The sequence below is a fragment of the Zonotrichia leucophrys genome, chromosome 13, assembly GCF_028769735.1.
Source record: "Zonotrichia leucophrys gambelii isolate GWCS_2022_RI chromosome 13, RI_Zleu_2.0, whole genome shotgun sequence".
Taxonomy (NCBI): Eukaryota; Metazoa; Chordata; class Aves; order Passeriformes; family Passerellidae; genus Zonotrichia; species Zonotrichia leucophrys.
In genome coordinates, this window is record NC_088183.1 from 6,591,041 (window position 1) to 6,608,964 (window position 17,924).

Here is a 17,924-nt window from a genome sequence, read left to right on the forward strand (position 1 = left end):
GGGTCAGCAGAGCCCAGCACAGGGAGGATCTGGGGGAGCACACGGAGTCAGTTCACTGCAGGCCTTCTTTAATAAAAACATGAGTCAGCTGCTGGCGTGGGCAGTGGATTTTCTAAACATCCCCTCATATCCTGAGAAAGGGAAAAAAAAAAAAAAAAAGAAAACGGGAGGGGGGGCTTGAGGGGAAAAAAAGAGAAAGAAAATAAAAGAAAAAGAAAACAGGGGAAAAGGCCAGAATTGAAAGCAGACACAGGGAGAGAGCAGCTCCTTCCCTGCGGTTTAAGGAGGCGATAGTCGGGCTGCTCCGGGCTCCTTTTGTTCCTTCTTAGCCGGGCCCTCAGCGCTCGCCCCATCGCAGCCCGCAGCACAGCTCCCCTCTCCTTGCAGCCACTTTGGCTTCTCCGCCTTTTAACTTTTTTTTTTTTTTTTTCACCCATCACCCTCGTCCGGCGGGCGTTAATCGCGAGTTGCGCTCCGCAAAGGGTCCCCACAGAGGGTGGAGGGAGGAAGTCGGAGGAGCTCCGCTCCTCATTGGCGAAGCAGCCTCCCCCCTTCTCCTCCTCCCGAGGTCTCTTTTATTTATACACGCACGCACACACGCGTGCACATCCTCGGCCCCGGCTCCGAGCAGGCAGAGCCCCCTCCCAGCTGGGCCGGGGGCTGCTCAGGGCGCTGTGAGATGCACTAGAGCAGCAGAGCAGGGGCTTGGCTGCAGCCCAGCCTTGGCACAGCCTTGCCTCTCCTTTTGATTTTATTTTATTTTTTTTTCACTCCCCTCCTCCCTTCCACTTCATTTCTTTCTTTCCCTCTCTTTCGCCTTTAAGTGGAGAAGCCTTGCCAGCTGGGCAGGCTGGGAGGGCAGGGACAGCCTCAGCAGGCAGCAGATAGAGAGAGTTTGGAGGAGGAGAAGGAGGAATTTCGGAGCCTTCCCTTGGGACGTGCAGCACTCGGCTGGAGGGACCCTGCTCAAGGTAAGCTCTCGTGTCGCCCACCCGGGGCTGACTCGCCTTCTCTGCCTCCCCAGATGGGACACGCCGTGCTGGAGCTGGTACAGCCCCGAAGGAGCCTGTCCTCCTGTCCCTGAGCCAGCCCGGCTGCTGGGAAGGGGCTTTGCTTCCCTCCAAGGGGCTGGCAGCCCAAAACACCCACCAGGCTCTGGGGAGATGGTGTGTGCTGGGAAACAGCTGAATTCTGCGGCATCCCATGGGAAAGAACATGGCATTAACTCTCACTGAGTCCATCCTGGATTGGGACAGCTGAGAGGAGCAGGGGGATGCTGTGGCTGTGGGACAGGGAGCAGGGACCCCACTGCAGCAGGAGTGGGGCCCGGGTGATCTCTGCTTCTCCCTGGATCAGGGGCTTGCCCTGGCTGGTGGGAGGGCTGGAGGGTGCACGGGGAAGAAGCTGCTCGCCATGCCAGTGAGATATCCTTCAGAGTGTGAGTGCAGAGCAGTGTCACCCCACTGCCAGCCTGGCCAGGCACACCCATGGCCATCCTGACTGCAGGCTGCTCCAGGGACCCTGTCACCTCTGTTGTGGGCCATCTGCCAGCCCTGCCCAGGGTCTGTCCCTGGGAATGCTGTGCACTGGAGAGGGCAGAGCTTAGTAAAACCCTACTAGGCAGGGATACGGGCAATTACTTTGCTGTCCTGAAAGCACAAGAGCTGAGGGCCTCCAACAGGGAAGAGCTGGTCTGGAGTGAGGCTCTGACAGCCTAGGGACAGGGGTGAGCATGACCTGCAGGGCTTTGGTGCTCACAGTGGGCTCAGAGCATCCAGCTCCTGCACTCACCTGCCAACTGGGAGTCATTCAAACAAGATTTGTTGTGGACAGGGATGTTGTGCTTCTCCATCCTGGTCCCAGAGCAAGTGGGGTTTATGCTAAAGCATGGGCAAATAGCTTAAAGTAGTTGGTCTGGTGTGCAAACCCTGTGCTGGCAGAGGCTTGGCATTCCCAAATCTTTTCAGGTCTCCCATTGATGACAAGGATTAGCAATGTTGAGACCCAGTGCTTCCCAGAGGGCATGGAGGAGTGGCTGAGAGGTCATTTCCCCCTAAGCACCCTGCAGGACAAGATACTTGTTCTCCCATGCTCTTGGGAAAGGAGTGAGATTCATGTGGTCACTGTGATCTGGGGTCAAGGACGTGGCCAGGCTGGCTTGGGGAGGGAGCTGCCAGGCAGCTACCCTGGTTGGCAGCCCTGACATGAGGCTTGGAGTCACTCCTTGACAGGGATGTCACCCAAGCTTGGGTGTGCTCTGGCTGTTGTGGCAGCCACCAGCCCTGGGCAGTGTCCCTGAGCCCAGGAAACACCCCTGAATCAGTCAGTGCATCAGGAGGGATCAGTGTTTGAGGCAAGCACCAAGTCACAGCAACCCAACTGCAGCATGCACAGGGCTCTTCTCTCTTCCTAAAGCTGCTGTCCCTTCCTCCAGCTCAGGAGCACGGAGGGAGAGCAGGCCAGGAGACAACAGCCACCCAACTCCCTGTCCCTGGATCCCCCCTTGCACCCCTGCCTAGGACTGGCAGTGTGGGGTGCCATGGTCAGTGTGCAGCAAGCATGGCCAGCTGCAGTAGTGCAGGCTGGGAGAAGTTAACCATGGCTCATGGTCCAGTCCTGGGCACATCTTGTGGTGTGCTGCAGGGCTCTGGCGTGGGCTTGGTCCTCTGCAATCCCTGCGTGAACCACCTGGTTGGTGGCTGAGCACACATTCTCACCCTGGGGTGGCACCAAGCTGGGTGTGCATGGCAGTGTGGGAGGATCCCAGGAGCTCCAGCAGAGCCCAGAACCAGCCAGAGTGGCTGTAGGGGACACAAACCAGGCTGCAGCAGGGTGCCAGGAAAGCCAAGCTGTTCATGAGGGATGTGCTGGAAGATGCATGGCTGGAGGCAGCTCAGAGAGACAGGGAGGCAAGAGGGAGCAGCTCCTCCCCAGCTCCAGGTGCTTCAGCAGGGACAGACATGGAGTGGATGGGCCCAGGGACAGCAGTGAGGATGATGAGAAGTCCAGAAGAAGCTGCTAAGGGCTAGGAGAGGGGTTGGTGTGGCTTGTTGGTCACTGGGTGTTGTGGGAAGGTGACACACAGTCTTCATGCACAGGAGAAGTTATCACAGAGGGAAAAGAGCTTTTAGGGGAAATATCTGTAGGCTTAAAGACAGAAGGCTGAGTTCCTTCAGCCTCACAAGTCTCAAAGCACACGTCAGGGAAAGCTCTGGCTGGGAAGAATGGGCACAGGACAATGACCCCATGATCTCTTTCAGCCTCAGTTTTGATGGGTTTGGGACAGGATTTTCAAGGCATTCAGAACAACACCCTCAGGGAGAGGAGAGCACTGAGCCTGTCTGCAGGAGCACAGCAAGACAGGATTGTCTCAGTGAGCACCAGAGGAAAGCTGAGATTGAGAAATGCTCTCCAGCTGTGGGAGTAATGCCATGCAAAAAGAGACCATGGTGGCTGGATGTGGCTTTGGCCAAATGTCCAGCTGCTGCCAGAGGCTCCAGGCAGGGACTTCTCTGCCTGGTCCTGAAGGTTCCTTGGTGTGTGATGGGACATGGGATGGGGTTGCAGTGCTGCCCACAGTGTCAGGCTCCAGCAAAGCCCCTTCCTGGGATGTGGTGGCAGAGGTCAGGGAGCAGAGGGGCCGTGCTGAGCCCCAGGGGAGCCCTGGCAGCTGGGGCTGCCTTTGACCCAGAGCTGGAAGGAGCTGGGACCATATGGGCTTGGCTGGGTCTGTCCTATCCCTGCAAGGCAGGATTGGAGCTGATCCCTTCGTGGAGTTTGTTTGTTTGTACTTTAACCAAGGGAAAGAAATCCCCTGGAGAGGAGCTGCAGGGGGAGGGTGCAGGCTGGGCATTGTTTCCTGAGGGGCTGGAGCAGCTCCAGGAGGCTCCTTCCGCTCCGCCAGGCAAATTGGACATAACGAGGCTGGGTTTAGGGGTCGTGCTCCCCCTCCTCCTCCTCCTCCTCCTCCTCTCCCCCATTGCCTAATTAGGGTTCCCAAGCTCAGCTCACCTCTGTCCTGTTCTGCTGGCACTCAGACACCTCCTCCTGGAAGGGCAGCACGTTCCAGCACCACGGGGAGCACAGAGCAGCCCCAGCTGTGACAGGGACACAGAGGGGTGCTGGCATGGGCCATGTGCTGAGCAAGGGGGTCCCTTGGGCCCAGTGTCCCCCTGTGTGGTCACAGGAGCTGTGCAGTGATGGATGCCCCTCACACCCTGCTGTTCCAGCATCCCTGGGTGCACACCAGGCTGTGGCATACCCTGGTCTGTGTGTGCAACCTTCCCTGGCAACCACAACCTGCAGAACCAGAGGACCATGGTGTGTGGAGCCTGTGCAGAGAGCTGGGAGCTCACAGAACTCCCACAGAAAGGCTGATGCCAGCAGAGCCAGGGCAGGGCAGTGTGTGGTGTTTGTCCTGCACCCATGGATGGACTCATCCTCCCCAGGCCATGCCTGCAGGGACACCTGCTTATCCATCCAGCAATTGACTCACACTCTTCCTGGGGCTCAGCAAGAGCCAGTATTTGATGGAGCTGATGGGAAGCTGTGGGGTGCAGGAGCCAGTGTGTGATGGAGCTGGTGGAAAGCTGTGGGGTGCAGGAGCTGGGGCAGGAAGGGGTTGCAGAATGCAGGGATGTATCAGGGCACTGCACTAATTGCTAAACCCTGGAAATGCACCAGGAAACAGATGGAGCACCTTCTCCAGCCCCTTCTCCCTGCTGTGGAAGGGCAGGTTGGGCAGCACAGGGGTGATGCTCCTGAAGCAGCAGGGGATGGCCAGTGCTGCTCCTCAGCCCCTCTGCCTTCCCCCTTCCGGCCCAGCTCCCATGTGAAAGAGGCTGTGACTGAAATCTTAATGCTACCAAGAGCCAGCAATTGGCACCAATTAAATTGCTACATTCATGTTTGAATTGCTTTAACTGGCGAGACACACTGTCTTATTTATACAAAAAATATGTTTGCTTGTGGGTTTGTCTGAACCAGTGCCAGCAGAAAATGCACCATTTCAAGGCCTGTGCTCTGCAAGCTCATTCTCCTCTTCCAAACTGGAAGTCACCTTGGTTTCAGCCTTTGCCAAGCAATGGTGGCAGAACAGAAACACTGCTTTGCTCGGGGCTGGGCACTGTAGGCACCACGAGAGGGTCCCCTCCTCTCTGCCCACAGGCAGTGCCAAGTTTCCTTCTCCAGCCTGGGAGCTGTTTGGGAGAATATGGTCTGATTCAGGAACAGGACTCAGTGCCCAGTTAAAAGTGCACTCAGGGGGAGGGCAGGGGGTGCTGGCAGCTGTGGGTGCCAAGTCCTGCCTCAGCTTCTCCTCTGGAGGTTCTGTCAGGCTTTGGGGGTAGGGGCTGTTTGCAGATCATGGGCGCAGAGGGGAGCTGATTTCTGATTTGTGACTGAGAGGGGAAGTTATAAAGAACCCTGCCTGCAGGTTGGCAAGAATGGTTCACACTGCCTGGGCAGAGCATGCAGGAGGGGATTATCCATCTCTGCAATCCTGGTGCCAATGCCACCATCCTGATCTTCCTGCCCCACACATGAGCCCATGCAGGAGGGGATTATCCATCTCTGCAGTCCTGGTGCCAATGCCACCATCCTGATCTTCCTGCCCCACACATGAGCCCATGCAGGAGGGGATTATCCATCTCTGCAGTCCTGGTGCCAATGCCACCATCCTGATCTTCCTGCCCCTTGCAGGAGGGGGCAGAATCAGCTCACAGCACCCAGAGCTGCACCAGAAGTTGCATTTTGCTCCCTCTCAGAAGTCCAGAACAGGGCCCCTCTGAAAGCAGCCTCTGCTCTTCACACCCAGCACTGGCTGGCTCCATCCTTTCCCACCCTGGCCACAGTGCCAGGCTCCTCTGCAGTTCCTGCAGACAGGCACAGGGTGCCCTGACCACAGACATGGTGAGTACCTAATCCCAGCCACGAGAGCCTAAACCCCCAGAACAAAGCAATTTAGCTCGGGTCCCTGGGAGGCAGCTGGGAGGAGCTGGTGCAGCCACGGAGATTATCTCCTCCTCCTCCTCGGCAGATCTCAGGGAAATGCTCGCAAGAGGATCAGGTTGCTCAGCCTTTGCTGGGGTGTTGGACTGGTAAGACCTCAACACTCTGCCTGCTCCTGGGGCTTTGCAAAGCCCCTACATCCAACTGGGACTTTGGATGGTTCTTTTTCTCATCCTGCCTCCGTTGCTCTCCCCTCACAGCTTATTAATGGTTAATTAGAGCCATCTGGGAGCTTTGGCTCCAGCCCTGGCCCCACCAGAGCAGCCCCCCTGGGTCAGTGGCTGTGAGCAGGTGCTGGAGGTGCTGACTGGCTGGGGACTGCTCTCCTCCCTGTGCAGACCAGCAGAGAGCTTCCCTTGAATCACCATGGGAAGGCAGTCAGGGATTTCTGGCATGCCAGGACAAGGGATGAGAAGCCAAGATAATCCCTGATCTTGGTTCCATGTCCCCTGCTTCCCTCATTCTCTGCTCTGGTGGGGAGAAGCAGCGGGTAAGCAGATGGACTCTGCTCAAGGCAAACAGCCCCCATCCAGTCTGACAGGCCCAGGAGCTGGGACCCCTAAATGTGCCAGTTTGGGGGTGGAGGGGTAGGAGAGCTGATTCACTCAGCCAGCCCCAAGGCTCTGCTGTCCAGTTGGAGAGGCCAGGGGGAGGCAGGGAGATGTGTGGGTCCTGGTTTGGGTCCCTGCAGCAATGTTCATAACTGACATTGCTCACATGCCTGTGAAGCAGCGTGGTGTGTTCTCCCAAAAATGTCTTTGCTGTCACAAGTAATAGAAAAATTATGCGATTGTCATGGACGGCCCTGGCTGGATATTTTAAAGCATTCTATTGGAAGAGAGCACTGGGAAGGGCTGAAATGCTCCCACGGGCCACACTGCACTGCAAGGGGTGAGCCCTGAGTCTGCACAGGGCTGCTCCCCCCACCCGAGAGCATCCCCAGACATGCACAATGCCAGACTTAGGGCTGTGCTCCAAAACACTGCCCAGCTTCCAGCAGCACCACCATGAGCCACTCCCAGCCCCACCACAGCCCTGGCACACATTGTCTGCCCCAGGGACACCGAGGTGGGCAGGATTTGTCCTGGGTGAGAAGCAGGGGGTGCACCAAGGGACAGCTGGGCATTGCCTGGAGCGTGGCAGGGGCACCCCTCCCTCCTTGCCCAGGCCCAGGTGAAGCCTGGTCCTCACCCAGGGCTTTCCCACAGTCCAGGCCAGGCTTGCAGGCCCTGGGGAGCAGCCCACGGGGTCTGGCCTTTCCTCTGACAGCGGAAGCAGGGGAGCATGCGCAGCCGAAAGGGCCATGGATACCATCCCTGGGGCTGGGGGATTATTTATAACACTGGCACCTCTCCAAACAGATGTTTCTTTTTATTCTGAACTTGCACTAAATGGGTCACTCGTTTCCTCTGTCTCCCATGGGTTTAAAGCAGAGGGGGAGAGAGGAGGGGATATGGGTGAGAGTGCAGGGCTCGCCCTGGTCCCACGTCCCGCCGTGCTGGCTCCTCACAGTGTTGTGGAGAGCCCGTGGCTGGAGATTTGCTGGGTTCTGTGGGTGGACACTGTGGTCCCCCCTCGCTCAGAGCGGGAGGATGGCCGTGGTCAGACAGGGCTCCGTGGGGCTCCCCACCCCATTCCTCACGTGGCTGACCCCAGGGCAGCTGAATCACTCTGCTGGGGCTCGGTGTGGACTTGTCATCCCCTCTGGCAGTCTCCCTCCCCTGCTTCAGGGTCACAGTCCTCATTTTCAGCTTTCTGTCAAAGCCTGTGTCAGGGCAGGGTGCCCTGGAGGAGGCTGGGTGTGCCACCTCGTGTGCGGGCATCTGCTGCATGCAGCACCCCCATGACCACACAGCCACGTTCTCCAGATGCCACTGAGGCTGGGGAGCAGAACCTGGGGTCCTGGGCAGGGGCTTTGGTCATGTCAGAGCTGCTCCCTGATGCAGAGGTCAGCAGGAGAGCCAACCCCTCCTGTGGGCACAGTGTCCCTGGGCTCATCCCTCAGCTCATCCCCAGAGGTGGCATCTGCCCATGCTTCTCCTGTCTCCTAGAGAGCTCAGTCCCTACCAAGGCTGGGCTTTAATCACATCTTCACAGCCAAGGAGCTCTCACAAAACTACTCAGAGGGTTCTGGCATTAATGACACTCCCTGTGCTTGCAAAACTTCACCTCTCCGAGCCTGAAACACGCCCAGATCCAGCACACTGCCAGCAGGTACCCAGGCTCTCAGCATCCCCCGGTCTCACAGTGTCTGGGGAAAGCTTTGCACCCCCTGGGCACTGGCAGGTGGCCAGGTGAGGAGGGTTTTGCCCCCAGGTGTTCATCCTGGGGCAGGGATGGTTTGTGGGATGCAGGGACTCCCCGGCCCTGCTGCTCCTCAGTCTGGTTTCAGATTTCCTACCCCTGTGTTTTATCAGCAGCCGTTTATGGGCCTTGGGATGACAAGCTCCCCATGTGTGTGCCCTGCCTAATTCCAGCCTTTTGCTGGGAAAAAGAAAAAGGGCTCTGTGATGATAATCTGGCCTGTGAGTAAACATGGTGTCATGGGAGCCAAGGGACCCCAGAGGAGAGATGTTGCAACTCCGGACAACTCCAGCCAAGGGAAAAAAAAAAGCCAACAACCACTCAGTTTTATTTAGATTAAAGGGTGGGAAAGAAGCAGTTGCAGAGGCCAGAGGGAGGGTGGCAGAGGAAAACAGGACAAGCCAAGGAGTTTCACTGCAGGACAAGCAGGGTTTGGGTTTCAGGGGTCATCAGCCTTTGCTCAGGGAGCTTTTTGCCTTCAGAAGCGGGGGATGGTGTCCATGGTGTCCCCCCTCCTCCTGCCAGGAATGCCTTTGCTCCCTGGCTGTGAGTGGTATTGATCATGAGGATCCATAGAGGGAATTTTTTATTGCATATGGGCACCCATGATCTCACTTAATGACTCAGATGTGATTAGACAGAGAAGAAATAAAGTATATTTGACTTCCCGCTAATTTGCACCAGATGTCCCTTGCCTGTTTGGCAGGACAGCGGGGCCATCAAGCATTGTGGGAGCGCCTGGAAGCACAGCCCTGCAAGAAAAGGGGCTAGAAATAGAAATCCAGAGGAAGGGAAAGGATTGGCAGCTGTGTGAGAGCTCCTTCCCAGTCAGACCAGATGCCCTCGTGGGCAGGGCCAGCATCCAGCACCCCTGCCCAGCACCACAGGAGCAGCAGTGAGGGCAAGGAGAGCAGAGGGAAGAGCAATGTGGGCAATGGGTGCAGGAATTGCCCCTGGAAATACAAACTAGAATTTGCTGAGGGGGGCTGTGCACCCTGATTTCCAGCAAACAGTGCATCCCCTGACTGGTGACTGATGGTCTGTGGGGAGCAGAGCTCCTGCCAAGGTGGCTCTCAGGGTGGCTGTGGCTGCTCTCCCTCTCCCCAGCGTGCTGAGCCATCCCTTTCCTTGTGCACCAGCTCTGCAGGCTGGTTCTCAGCTCCCACAGCTCTGGGGGTGCTTGTGGGATCCCCCCCCCACACACACTGGTGCTGCACAGGTTGTGGAGGGGCAAGAAACATTGTCTGGGTGGACTGGGAGGAGGGCAGTGGACTGGGAGGACATCCTTGTGTTCCTAACCCATCCTTGGTGTTCCTAACCCATCCTTGGTGTTCCTAACCCATCCTCTCCCATGGTTTATGATGTTTACAGGACTGCAAACACCCCTGCCCTACATGATCCATGCTTGGGGATGGGCAGTGCCATGCAGTGGCTTCCATGTGTGTTCTGACAGGGTGCTGGGAGACACTCAGCGAGCAGCTGCACAAAAGGGCTCAGAGTATGGCAGGGCACACAGAGCAAAGTCAGAGGAAATTCTTGCCTTGTAACCCAAGAATAGTGAAGACTGAACCCACACAGCATATTTTGGGCATTAGCAAAGGCATTTTAGACTTACTAGCATTCTTAAGCAAGAGAGAGGTCTGGAGTGGGGGAACATTAATGAATCAGCAAGGTCTGGTGATGCTTGAGCTGCTTAGCAGGGCACTCTGAGGTGCAAGGAACAGTAGAGGTGGCTCTCTAAATTCAGGTGGTACCGTCCCCAGCAGAGGCTGGATGCAGCAATCCTTGTATCCGCACTCCTGGGCGTTGCCCTGCTCCTGCTGCAGAAATTCCAGTCCCAGTTCATCAGCCACAGAGGCATCAGCCCCAGCCCTGAGCTGAGCAAGGGACTGCGAGAGGAGGCAGAGGAGAAAGCTCAGCTGTCATCAGATCTGGGATGCAGGAGAAATGGGAGCAGGCTGCTCTGGGAAAGCTGTGCAGTCATGGGATGGGGAATCATGAGACTTGAATCTGGTCCTGGTGTGGCGTGGCCCTGGCCATGGCCCTGGCCACGCTGCTTGACCTCTGCTCTGGCCCTGTCACCCGTGTCCTGTCTGTGGGATCACAGGATCACATCCGAGCCCCGTGCTCAGTGCTGCTCTGGGGTGTTGGGGTGACCCCTTTTATTCCATCCCCCCTGCAAGAGCACAAGGCTAGATATGCTCAAGCAGGATTCCAGCAGTGCCTGACCTCAGCCAGCCCTGGGACACTCCTTTGCCAGCTGGGAAAGCCAGCAGCCCCAGGATTGGCTCAGCCCTCCTCATCTCTGCTGCAAACTCCGCTCTGCTCTGCCAGGCTGCTGTGATTACAGAGGGGAGATAAGGACAGGCAGTGTCTGTGTCACCAGGCAGGGACAGTTGCCTGTATCTGTGTCTTGTTTGGACTCCAGGCCCTCCCAGACGCTCTCAGTCCAGCAGTGCCCAGCTCTGGCCTCACTGGGGGCGAGCAGGGACGTGCCAGCTGCTGGGACCAGCCTCACCCACGGTACTTGGCCAGGCCCCAGCGTGGCCCCAGGACCTGAGCCCTGGTGGAGCTGAGCCCCTGGGGAGCACAGCCACCCCACAGGCATGTGGGGCTGCGTGTGCTGTGGGGCTGTGTCACCCCATTGCCCTGCTCCTGCTGCAGCCAGCCCCGCCAGCCAGCCGACCTCCCGTCTCCTCTCCCAGCCAAATTCCTCCTTTAGAATAATAAACAGTGTGGCTCAAGAGAAAGGCTCCTTTCCCTGCCTGGCCAGGACTGGTTTGCCTTCACATGGAGGAGCTGGAGAGGGGCAGAGGGAAGGTCTGTACCAGTGCTGGCAGGGAGGAAGCTCTGTGATGATGGGGATGGAGAGCTGGGACAGCACCTTGGTGACTCTGCAAGGTGGGAGGCTGCCACAGAGCTGCAGGGCTGAGTGAAGGTGCTGGACCTGGCACTGCTGAAGGAGCTCCCTGGCCTCCGTGATTGTACCTGGATGGCTGAAGGCAAAGGATCCCATGGCGTGGAAATACTCAGGTCCTGGCTTGTGGGAACAATGTAGGAGTCTGAGGGGTCTGTGGCACCCTGCTAACCCACAGGGGTGAGAGGAGGTCACCCAAGGCCGCTGAGCATGGTGTAGGTGCCTGTGTTTGGGTCCCTGGGTGGGATAATGTCTGGGTGCCTGCTTCTGTACCACTGAGTGGGATTGCTCCTCCTCGTCTGGCACTCACAGTTCCTGCTAAGAACAAAAGCTGGGACTGAGGAGAGAAACAAGTGCTCTCAAAGCTGGCAGTGAGCTGGGTGCATTTGCATCCCTTGTGAGACGCCTGTGCTCACCCACATGTACAAGCACACGTGTCCCCGTGCCAGGGAGGGACAGCCTTGTCCCTCTGCTCCCGCAGGACCAAGCTCAGCCAGCGGCCCTGAGCTTGCCTCTGCCCCGGCCGGAGCACACAAACAAGGGAGAGGTCAGCACTCTCTGCGAGACGCTGCCACCCTCCCACTCTGCTTGGGAAGCATCTCCAAGAGAAATGCCTTTCTGCAAAAGCAGCAGCTTTATTAAAACCAGCTCTGAGCACAGCGCAGGCAGCCAGGGGCGGCAGGCGGAGGCTGCGGGGCTCTCAGAGCTCACTGCAGCAGCACCCCTGCTAGCCCAGCACACCCCAGCTAGGCTAGGAGCAGCAGCAGCACCCCTGCTAGCCCAGCACCCTGCTAGCCCAGCACCCCTGCCAGCCCAGCACCCCTGATAGCCCAGCACTCCTGCTATCCCAGCCCCAGCACCCTGCTAACCCAGCACACCTCTGCTAGCCCAGCTTATCACCCCTACTAGCCCAGCACCCATCACTCCTGCTAGCCCAGCTCCATATCCCTGCTAGCCCAGCCCCAGCTCCATCCCCCCGCCAGCCCAGCCCCAGCACACACAGCCCTGCCCGGCTCCCCGCTCCAGCAGGCAGGGTTTGCCCGTCAGTGACCCTGCAGAGATCCCTGCTGCAGGCTGGGAGCTGTCTGTCTGTCCATCTGTGTGGGAAGCCTGGCTGCAGCGGGACTGGCAGTGACAGCCAGGGAGCTGCACAGGCAGATAAAAGCCTAGATCGGGAGGATCTCAGCCCCTTACTGGCAGGTATCTGGGGGCTGGGGTGGTGAATGCAACCTGGCTTGGGCAGGCAGGCAGGGAGGGTCAAAGGAGAGGATCCCAGTTGTCCTTACGACCTTGAACATTGAATAATGGATGAATCACACACCTCTGTAAAGGAGAGTGGGGAAAGGAAGGTGATTGTTCTCATGGCAGTGCCTTGGGGGGCAGAGATTAGATTGTCCTCCTTTACTCTTCTGCAGCTTGGTGCTCCGAGGGTGGGTGCAGAGAGGTCACATTCATTTACAGCCTGAATTTCACCTCGGTCCTTTCATCCTACCCACCCCCATCTCTTGCCCTAAGTGCTCTTATCCCCTCTGGCAAACGAAGAGAGAGAAAGAGTTACAGGGATTTTTTTGGGAGGAGGGAGTCAGACGCTGCTGAATAAGCTGGAGACCTGGAAGGATTTGTGGTAGTTTAGACTTCTGTTGAGCCAAAGCAAGAGAATAATAAAAACATCTGACAAGCGCACGTCATTTAAAAACCATTTCCTCCTTAACATCAAGCAGGCTGGGAGGCCGCTCCAGGGCCAAGGCAGAGCTCAGTGAGAGCCTGAGGCTGCCTCAGCAGGTCCAGATTGCCACTAGCCCTGCTCCAGCCTGGCAAGAGCTCCCCAGAGCACTGCCAGCATCTCAGGGGGCTTCTCCTGGGGTCTGCCCTGGGAGGGGCCCGTGGCAGGGCAGGAGCTCAGCCTGGGCAGAGCTGGGAGGTTCAGCCCCATGCAGGAGCATCCCCGAGCTCCCCAGTGAACTCATCTCCCCCAGGCACAGAGAAGCCTTTTCCCTTGCTCTTCCTCTTGTCCGTGTGTTCATTTTGCCTTTCAGAAATACTCCTTCTTTCCCACCCCTGCAGCACCACAGGGAGGGGTACCTGTCGCCCCAATGCACAGGAGACACCCCTGCTCTTAGGGAGCTCTGGCCTCATCACCTTTGGCTCCTGCTTTGCACCAGGGAGGGCTGAAAAAGCTCTGTAGAAAGAACATTTCTTGAGAAATGTTGATTAGAAGAACTTTAAACTTTAAAAAACCCTCAGATATTCTGTTAAATTTATGTATTTAAAAGTTAAATACAAGAAACTCGTTTTTGGTGAAGTTTCTTCAGGCTTGTTGTGGTTTAACCCCAGCCAGCAACCAAATGCCATGACAAGGCTTCTTTTATTTCATTGGAAGGAGCAAACAATGTGGGAGGGTTGCAGGGGGATCTGTTTTCTAGCAAGTTTTATCTCACAGTGACTGAGGGAAGAAAAACTAAGGAAAAAAGGCAAGTGGTAAAGCAGAGGAAGGGAGGGAGGGAGGAAGGCAGGGCTCTGCCAAGGGGGAGAGGCATTTCCAGCTGAGATGAGCAAAAGTTGACACAACTGCTGGAGCCTCCAGCAAAATCCCTGTTTACCAGTGGGAGAAGCCTTAGAAACTGCAGATACAGCATGAGGGGGAAGCACCACTCCCCCAGGAGGGAAAGGCTGAAAACTGGAGAGATGGAAAGTTTCTGAGGTGGAGAAGTGAGGCCAGGGCCCCCTGCCCAGGACAGCTGAGGGACCCCTCCTGTGCTGAGTGCTGTGCTCATGTCACTTTACTCCTGACAGGACTCGGACACCAAGCCCAGGGCCCAGCATGCCGTGCCCCACTCTCAGGACGTGTCTCTGCCTCCTCATCCTCACTGGTGAGTGCTGTGCTGGGCAGGGGTGTGTGATCCTGGGGGCTCACCTCGGGGTGAGGGGAGGGAAGGGGCAGTGCCATGGGGAGGCACTGGGGTGCACAGTGTGCCCCAGGCACACCTGTCCCTGCTCAGATCCCTGGGCTGACTCAGGCCTGTGGTGGGGGGGATGTGAGGTGCCCTCCTGGTTCATGGTGGGAGGAGGAGACCTCTCCACAGGCAGCAGTGCCAGGTGTGCTCAGACCTTCCTTAGCTGACACCTGAGAACCACGTTAGCTGGACACGCACAGGAGGGATTTGGTCAGATCCCAAATACCCAACAACCCCCCCAGCAAGGCACCAGGGCTCCTGGCTGCACCTGGGCTGTTCATATTCCTGCAACTCCCTGGAGCTGTCCCCAGCTGTCCTGCCCAGCTGTGGGGACACCATAGGGGAATATGTCACAGCCCCATTGGAACATCTGGGCAGATGGTGAAGCAAGGAAGCTGGGAGAGACATGGGGAACCATTCAGGAAGACCTTGCCTGCTCTATTGCTTCCAAAGGATTTCCTGCAAGGTTTTGCTTTCATTCCTTTTTCACTTTCTTGTAAACTGTCATTGTTTCAGCCTCATCTGGTCCTGTCTGACACTGTCTGTGTGGACAGGCAGCCAGAAGAACAAGGAATTGCCTCCTATCCTCCTTGGGGGTTCTCCACCCAATATTGCCACAGACAGCATGGGCTGCATTGAATCCCTCTGAATCCAGTCATGTCTGATTTGCTCTCCAGTAGGGGTTGTAGGAGGTACAGGGAATGAAGGGTGACCCACCATGGTCTGGACTGGCAAGACATTTTTGAGGAGGCCGTGGGTTTGTCAGTGGTGATTACACTAGGGAAGGCAGACCCAGGAGAGTTATTTTTCAGTGTAAAGGCTGACACTGCAAAGCAAACCCATTGCCATGAGGTGTGCTTCTCTGTGGATTTCAGAGCAATTCAGTTTGGTGTCATCTCACCCCTCTCTCAGGTCTGCTGGAGGTGACGTCTGGGGACCGCAGGCTGCACATCGAACCCGGGGACACGGAGCTTGTCCTCAGCCTCCACAGCACCTTCTCCCTCCTGTGCTATGGGGACAGAGAGCTGCTCTGGGAACGGGAGGGGCAGCCCCTCAGTGCCTCGCTGGAGCACAGGGACGGTGTGTTTGTCAGCAATCTCACCCTCAGGAACGTGACAGGCCATCACACCGGGGAGTACACCTGCACCTACAGCCCCGAGCAGGCTCCAGAGCCAGCAGAGAGGAAAGCCCTCTACATCTATGTTCCAGGTAGGGAACAGCATGTCCTTGACTGTGGGTTTCCATGAGGTCTAGCAACCAGGGAAAAAAAAGGGCTTTGACTTATTGTTCTGTCTGCAAGCACCTGGAATCCCCAGATCCCTTCTCCAATAGCAGGAGAGCCCTCATGGTGGGTCTCTCTGGCTGTGGCATGTCTCTTGTGTGCCAGCTCATGGAGAGTGTGCTGGGACATGTGGGTGAGCAGTGGTACTCAGTGGTGCTGGGTCTCTCTCACCCTCAGATGATGTTTGACAAGCACACAACAGCTCTACTTTCCCCAGGGAAAGATGGGAAGAAGCAGCCCACTGGCATGGAGTCAGGGTCCTGTGGTGGAATATTCCTGGAGGAGCACAAAGCAGCCCTGGTTAAGCTTCCAAGCAGCATTCTCTAACCAGAGTTCCCTCTCTCCCACAGACCCCTCCCTGGTTTTCCTCCCTGCAGTCACCTCTGAAGAAGTCTTCATCTTCATCACGGGCTACACAGAGGCTGTCATCCCATGCCGAGTGACCAACCCACAGATGCAGGTCACCCTCTATGAGAAGAAGGTGGAAAACCCCATCCCAGCTACATATGATCCACAACAGGGATTTAAAGGCTTCTTTGAGGATAAAACCTATTTCTGCCGGACATTTGTGGATGATCAGGAGGTGGATTCAGACACTTTCTATGTCTACAGGATCCAGGGTGAGCTGACATTGTCTTAGCACACCTGTGCACCTGCTGTGGCTGTTTCTTCAGGCCAGTGGCAGGAGCATCAAAGTTCCCTCCCTGTCTCCTCAGTGATGATCAATTTGGAGGCTGATGATCAATATTTAGTTCTCTATTAGAGAATGGGTTTTGCCTACAAGCCAGCTCCGTCCCTCAGGGAAGACAGTTCCCAGTGGACCAGTCCACCCAGGGTAAATGGACTGGGTGCCCACTTATGTGGATTCACATGCCCTCTGAATGAACAGAAGCAGAGAAAAGAATGATCAAAACAATTCTTATCTCATTTGCTGCTCCTGTGTTTTTGAACATGTGGAATGTGTTGGAAGATTGTTTACCCAAGGTGATTGCTTGATTGGATTCTGGTGTTTTGATTCATTGACCTATTGGATCCATGTGTGGGTGTCAGGACTGTTGGCTGACAGTCACAAGTTTTCAGTAGTAGTTTGAAGTAAGTATGATGCAGTATAGTTATAGGATAGTATAATGTAATATAATATAGTTTTAATAAAGCGAGTGTTCAGCATTCCAAAGCCATGGAGTCAGATGCCAATAATTTCCTTTGTTGGAGATCCTGCTTTCATTATACACTTATCCCTCCACAATTCCTTCCTCTCTTCCACCTCTCCCACAGTGTCATCTGTGAACGTGTCCATCAGTGCAGTGCAGACCATGGTGCGCCAGGGGGAAAACGTCACAGTCATGTGCACCGTGAGCGGCAACGAGCTGGTCAACTTCAACTGGGACTATCCCCGCAAGCAGGTGAGTGCTCCACACCCACAGGCTCGGGCAGCAGCTCCAGCCTTCACCCACGTATGCCATGGCAATCACTCAGTGATATCCCATGGCAGAAGTTATGGGATGCTGCTGCTGCTGCCACCACACAGGGAGGTTTGATGGGGATATGCTTGGGTTAAGACTGTCTGTCTCAGGGGTCTCTCACTGGTGTGTGTTCCCTGCCCTGTGGCAGCCAGACTGGGGTCCTCTACCACTTTCTTCCCCCTCCCTGTGAGCCCAGTGGCAGAACATGGTTTTGGCTCCTCATACCATGTGTCCTGTCCCCATTTTGCAGGCAGGGAAGGCTGTGGAGCCAGTGACTGACTTCCTGCCTGGATCCACTCATGAGATCCGCTCCATCCTCATCATCCAGAATGCAGAGCTGGAGGACAGTGGGACCTATGTCTGCAATGTCTCTGAGGGCTACCATGAGAAGACAGACAGGAAGGACATCACTGTCCAAGTGATCGGTGTGTTGCTGCCCACACACCCAGAGCCACCAAACCGTGTGGGCATCCAGGCAGGATGTCCCAGAGTGACCCCCCTCCTCTCTCACAGTCTCCAGCTTTATCCCCTCCTCACTTCTGCTCTAAGTAACCATGACAACAAGCCAAACCTCACCCCATGTCACCCCTGCCTGCTTCTTGGCTTCAAAACATCCCAAATTTCCCTTCATGGCTTTTGTGATCCTTTAAGGCTCTTGGGGGTATTGGTAAGAGCTCCTCTGCACTGTGCAGTGCCAGGGTGATGTTAAGATATGTTGTCTTCCATCTGCATCTGATCTTCTTTCCTGTAGTTTGATGGAAACTGCCCCATCTCCCTTATCTCCACAAGATAACAGCCACATGCTTCTGCCCTGTGAGCTCCTCTGCTCCAGTGTGGCTCTGCATCCACATCCCCTCAGACACAATCCTGAAGTCTTGAGGGATGGATCTGGAGCTGCCCCACCACTTCTGGGTGTTCAGAGAGTTTTGTTCCAGATCCATGTTTATCCAAAGGGCCAGGGAGGATGTTATTCCCCTTTCTGACCACCCTCTTCC

General features: G+C 56.3%; 1 protein-coding gene across 2 annotated transcripts in view; it reads left to right on the top strand.

Moving 5' to 3' along the window:
• The first annotated feature begins 623 nt into the window (after positions 1 to 623).
• The window catches only part of PDGFRB (platelet derived growth factor receptor beta), a 32,005-nt gene continuing 14,704 nt past the window's right edge, over positions 624 to 17,924 (top strand). The window contains exons 1-6 of one of the 2 annotated variants that reach the window (XM_064724727.1): positions 624 to 971; positions 14,024 to 14,100; positions 15,097 to 15,393; positions 15,817 to 16,086; positions 16,742 to 16,869; positions 17,180 to 17,354. In XM_064724727.1, the coding sequence (XP_064580797.1) occupies positions 14,052 to 14,100; positions 15,097 to 15,393; positions 15,817 to 16,086; positions 16,742 to 16,869; positions 17,180 to 17,354 (919 nt within the window). In that variant the 5' untranslated portion in view covers positions 624 to 971; positions 14,024 to 14,051. Of the gene's footprint in view, positions 972 to 13,801; positions 13,932 to 14,023; positions 14,101 to 15,096; positions 15,394 to 15,816; positions 16,087 to 16,741; positions 16,870 to 17,179; positions 17,355 to 17,924 lie in introns of those variants that run through there. The other variant, XM_064724728.1, reaches the window with a different exon arrangement.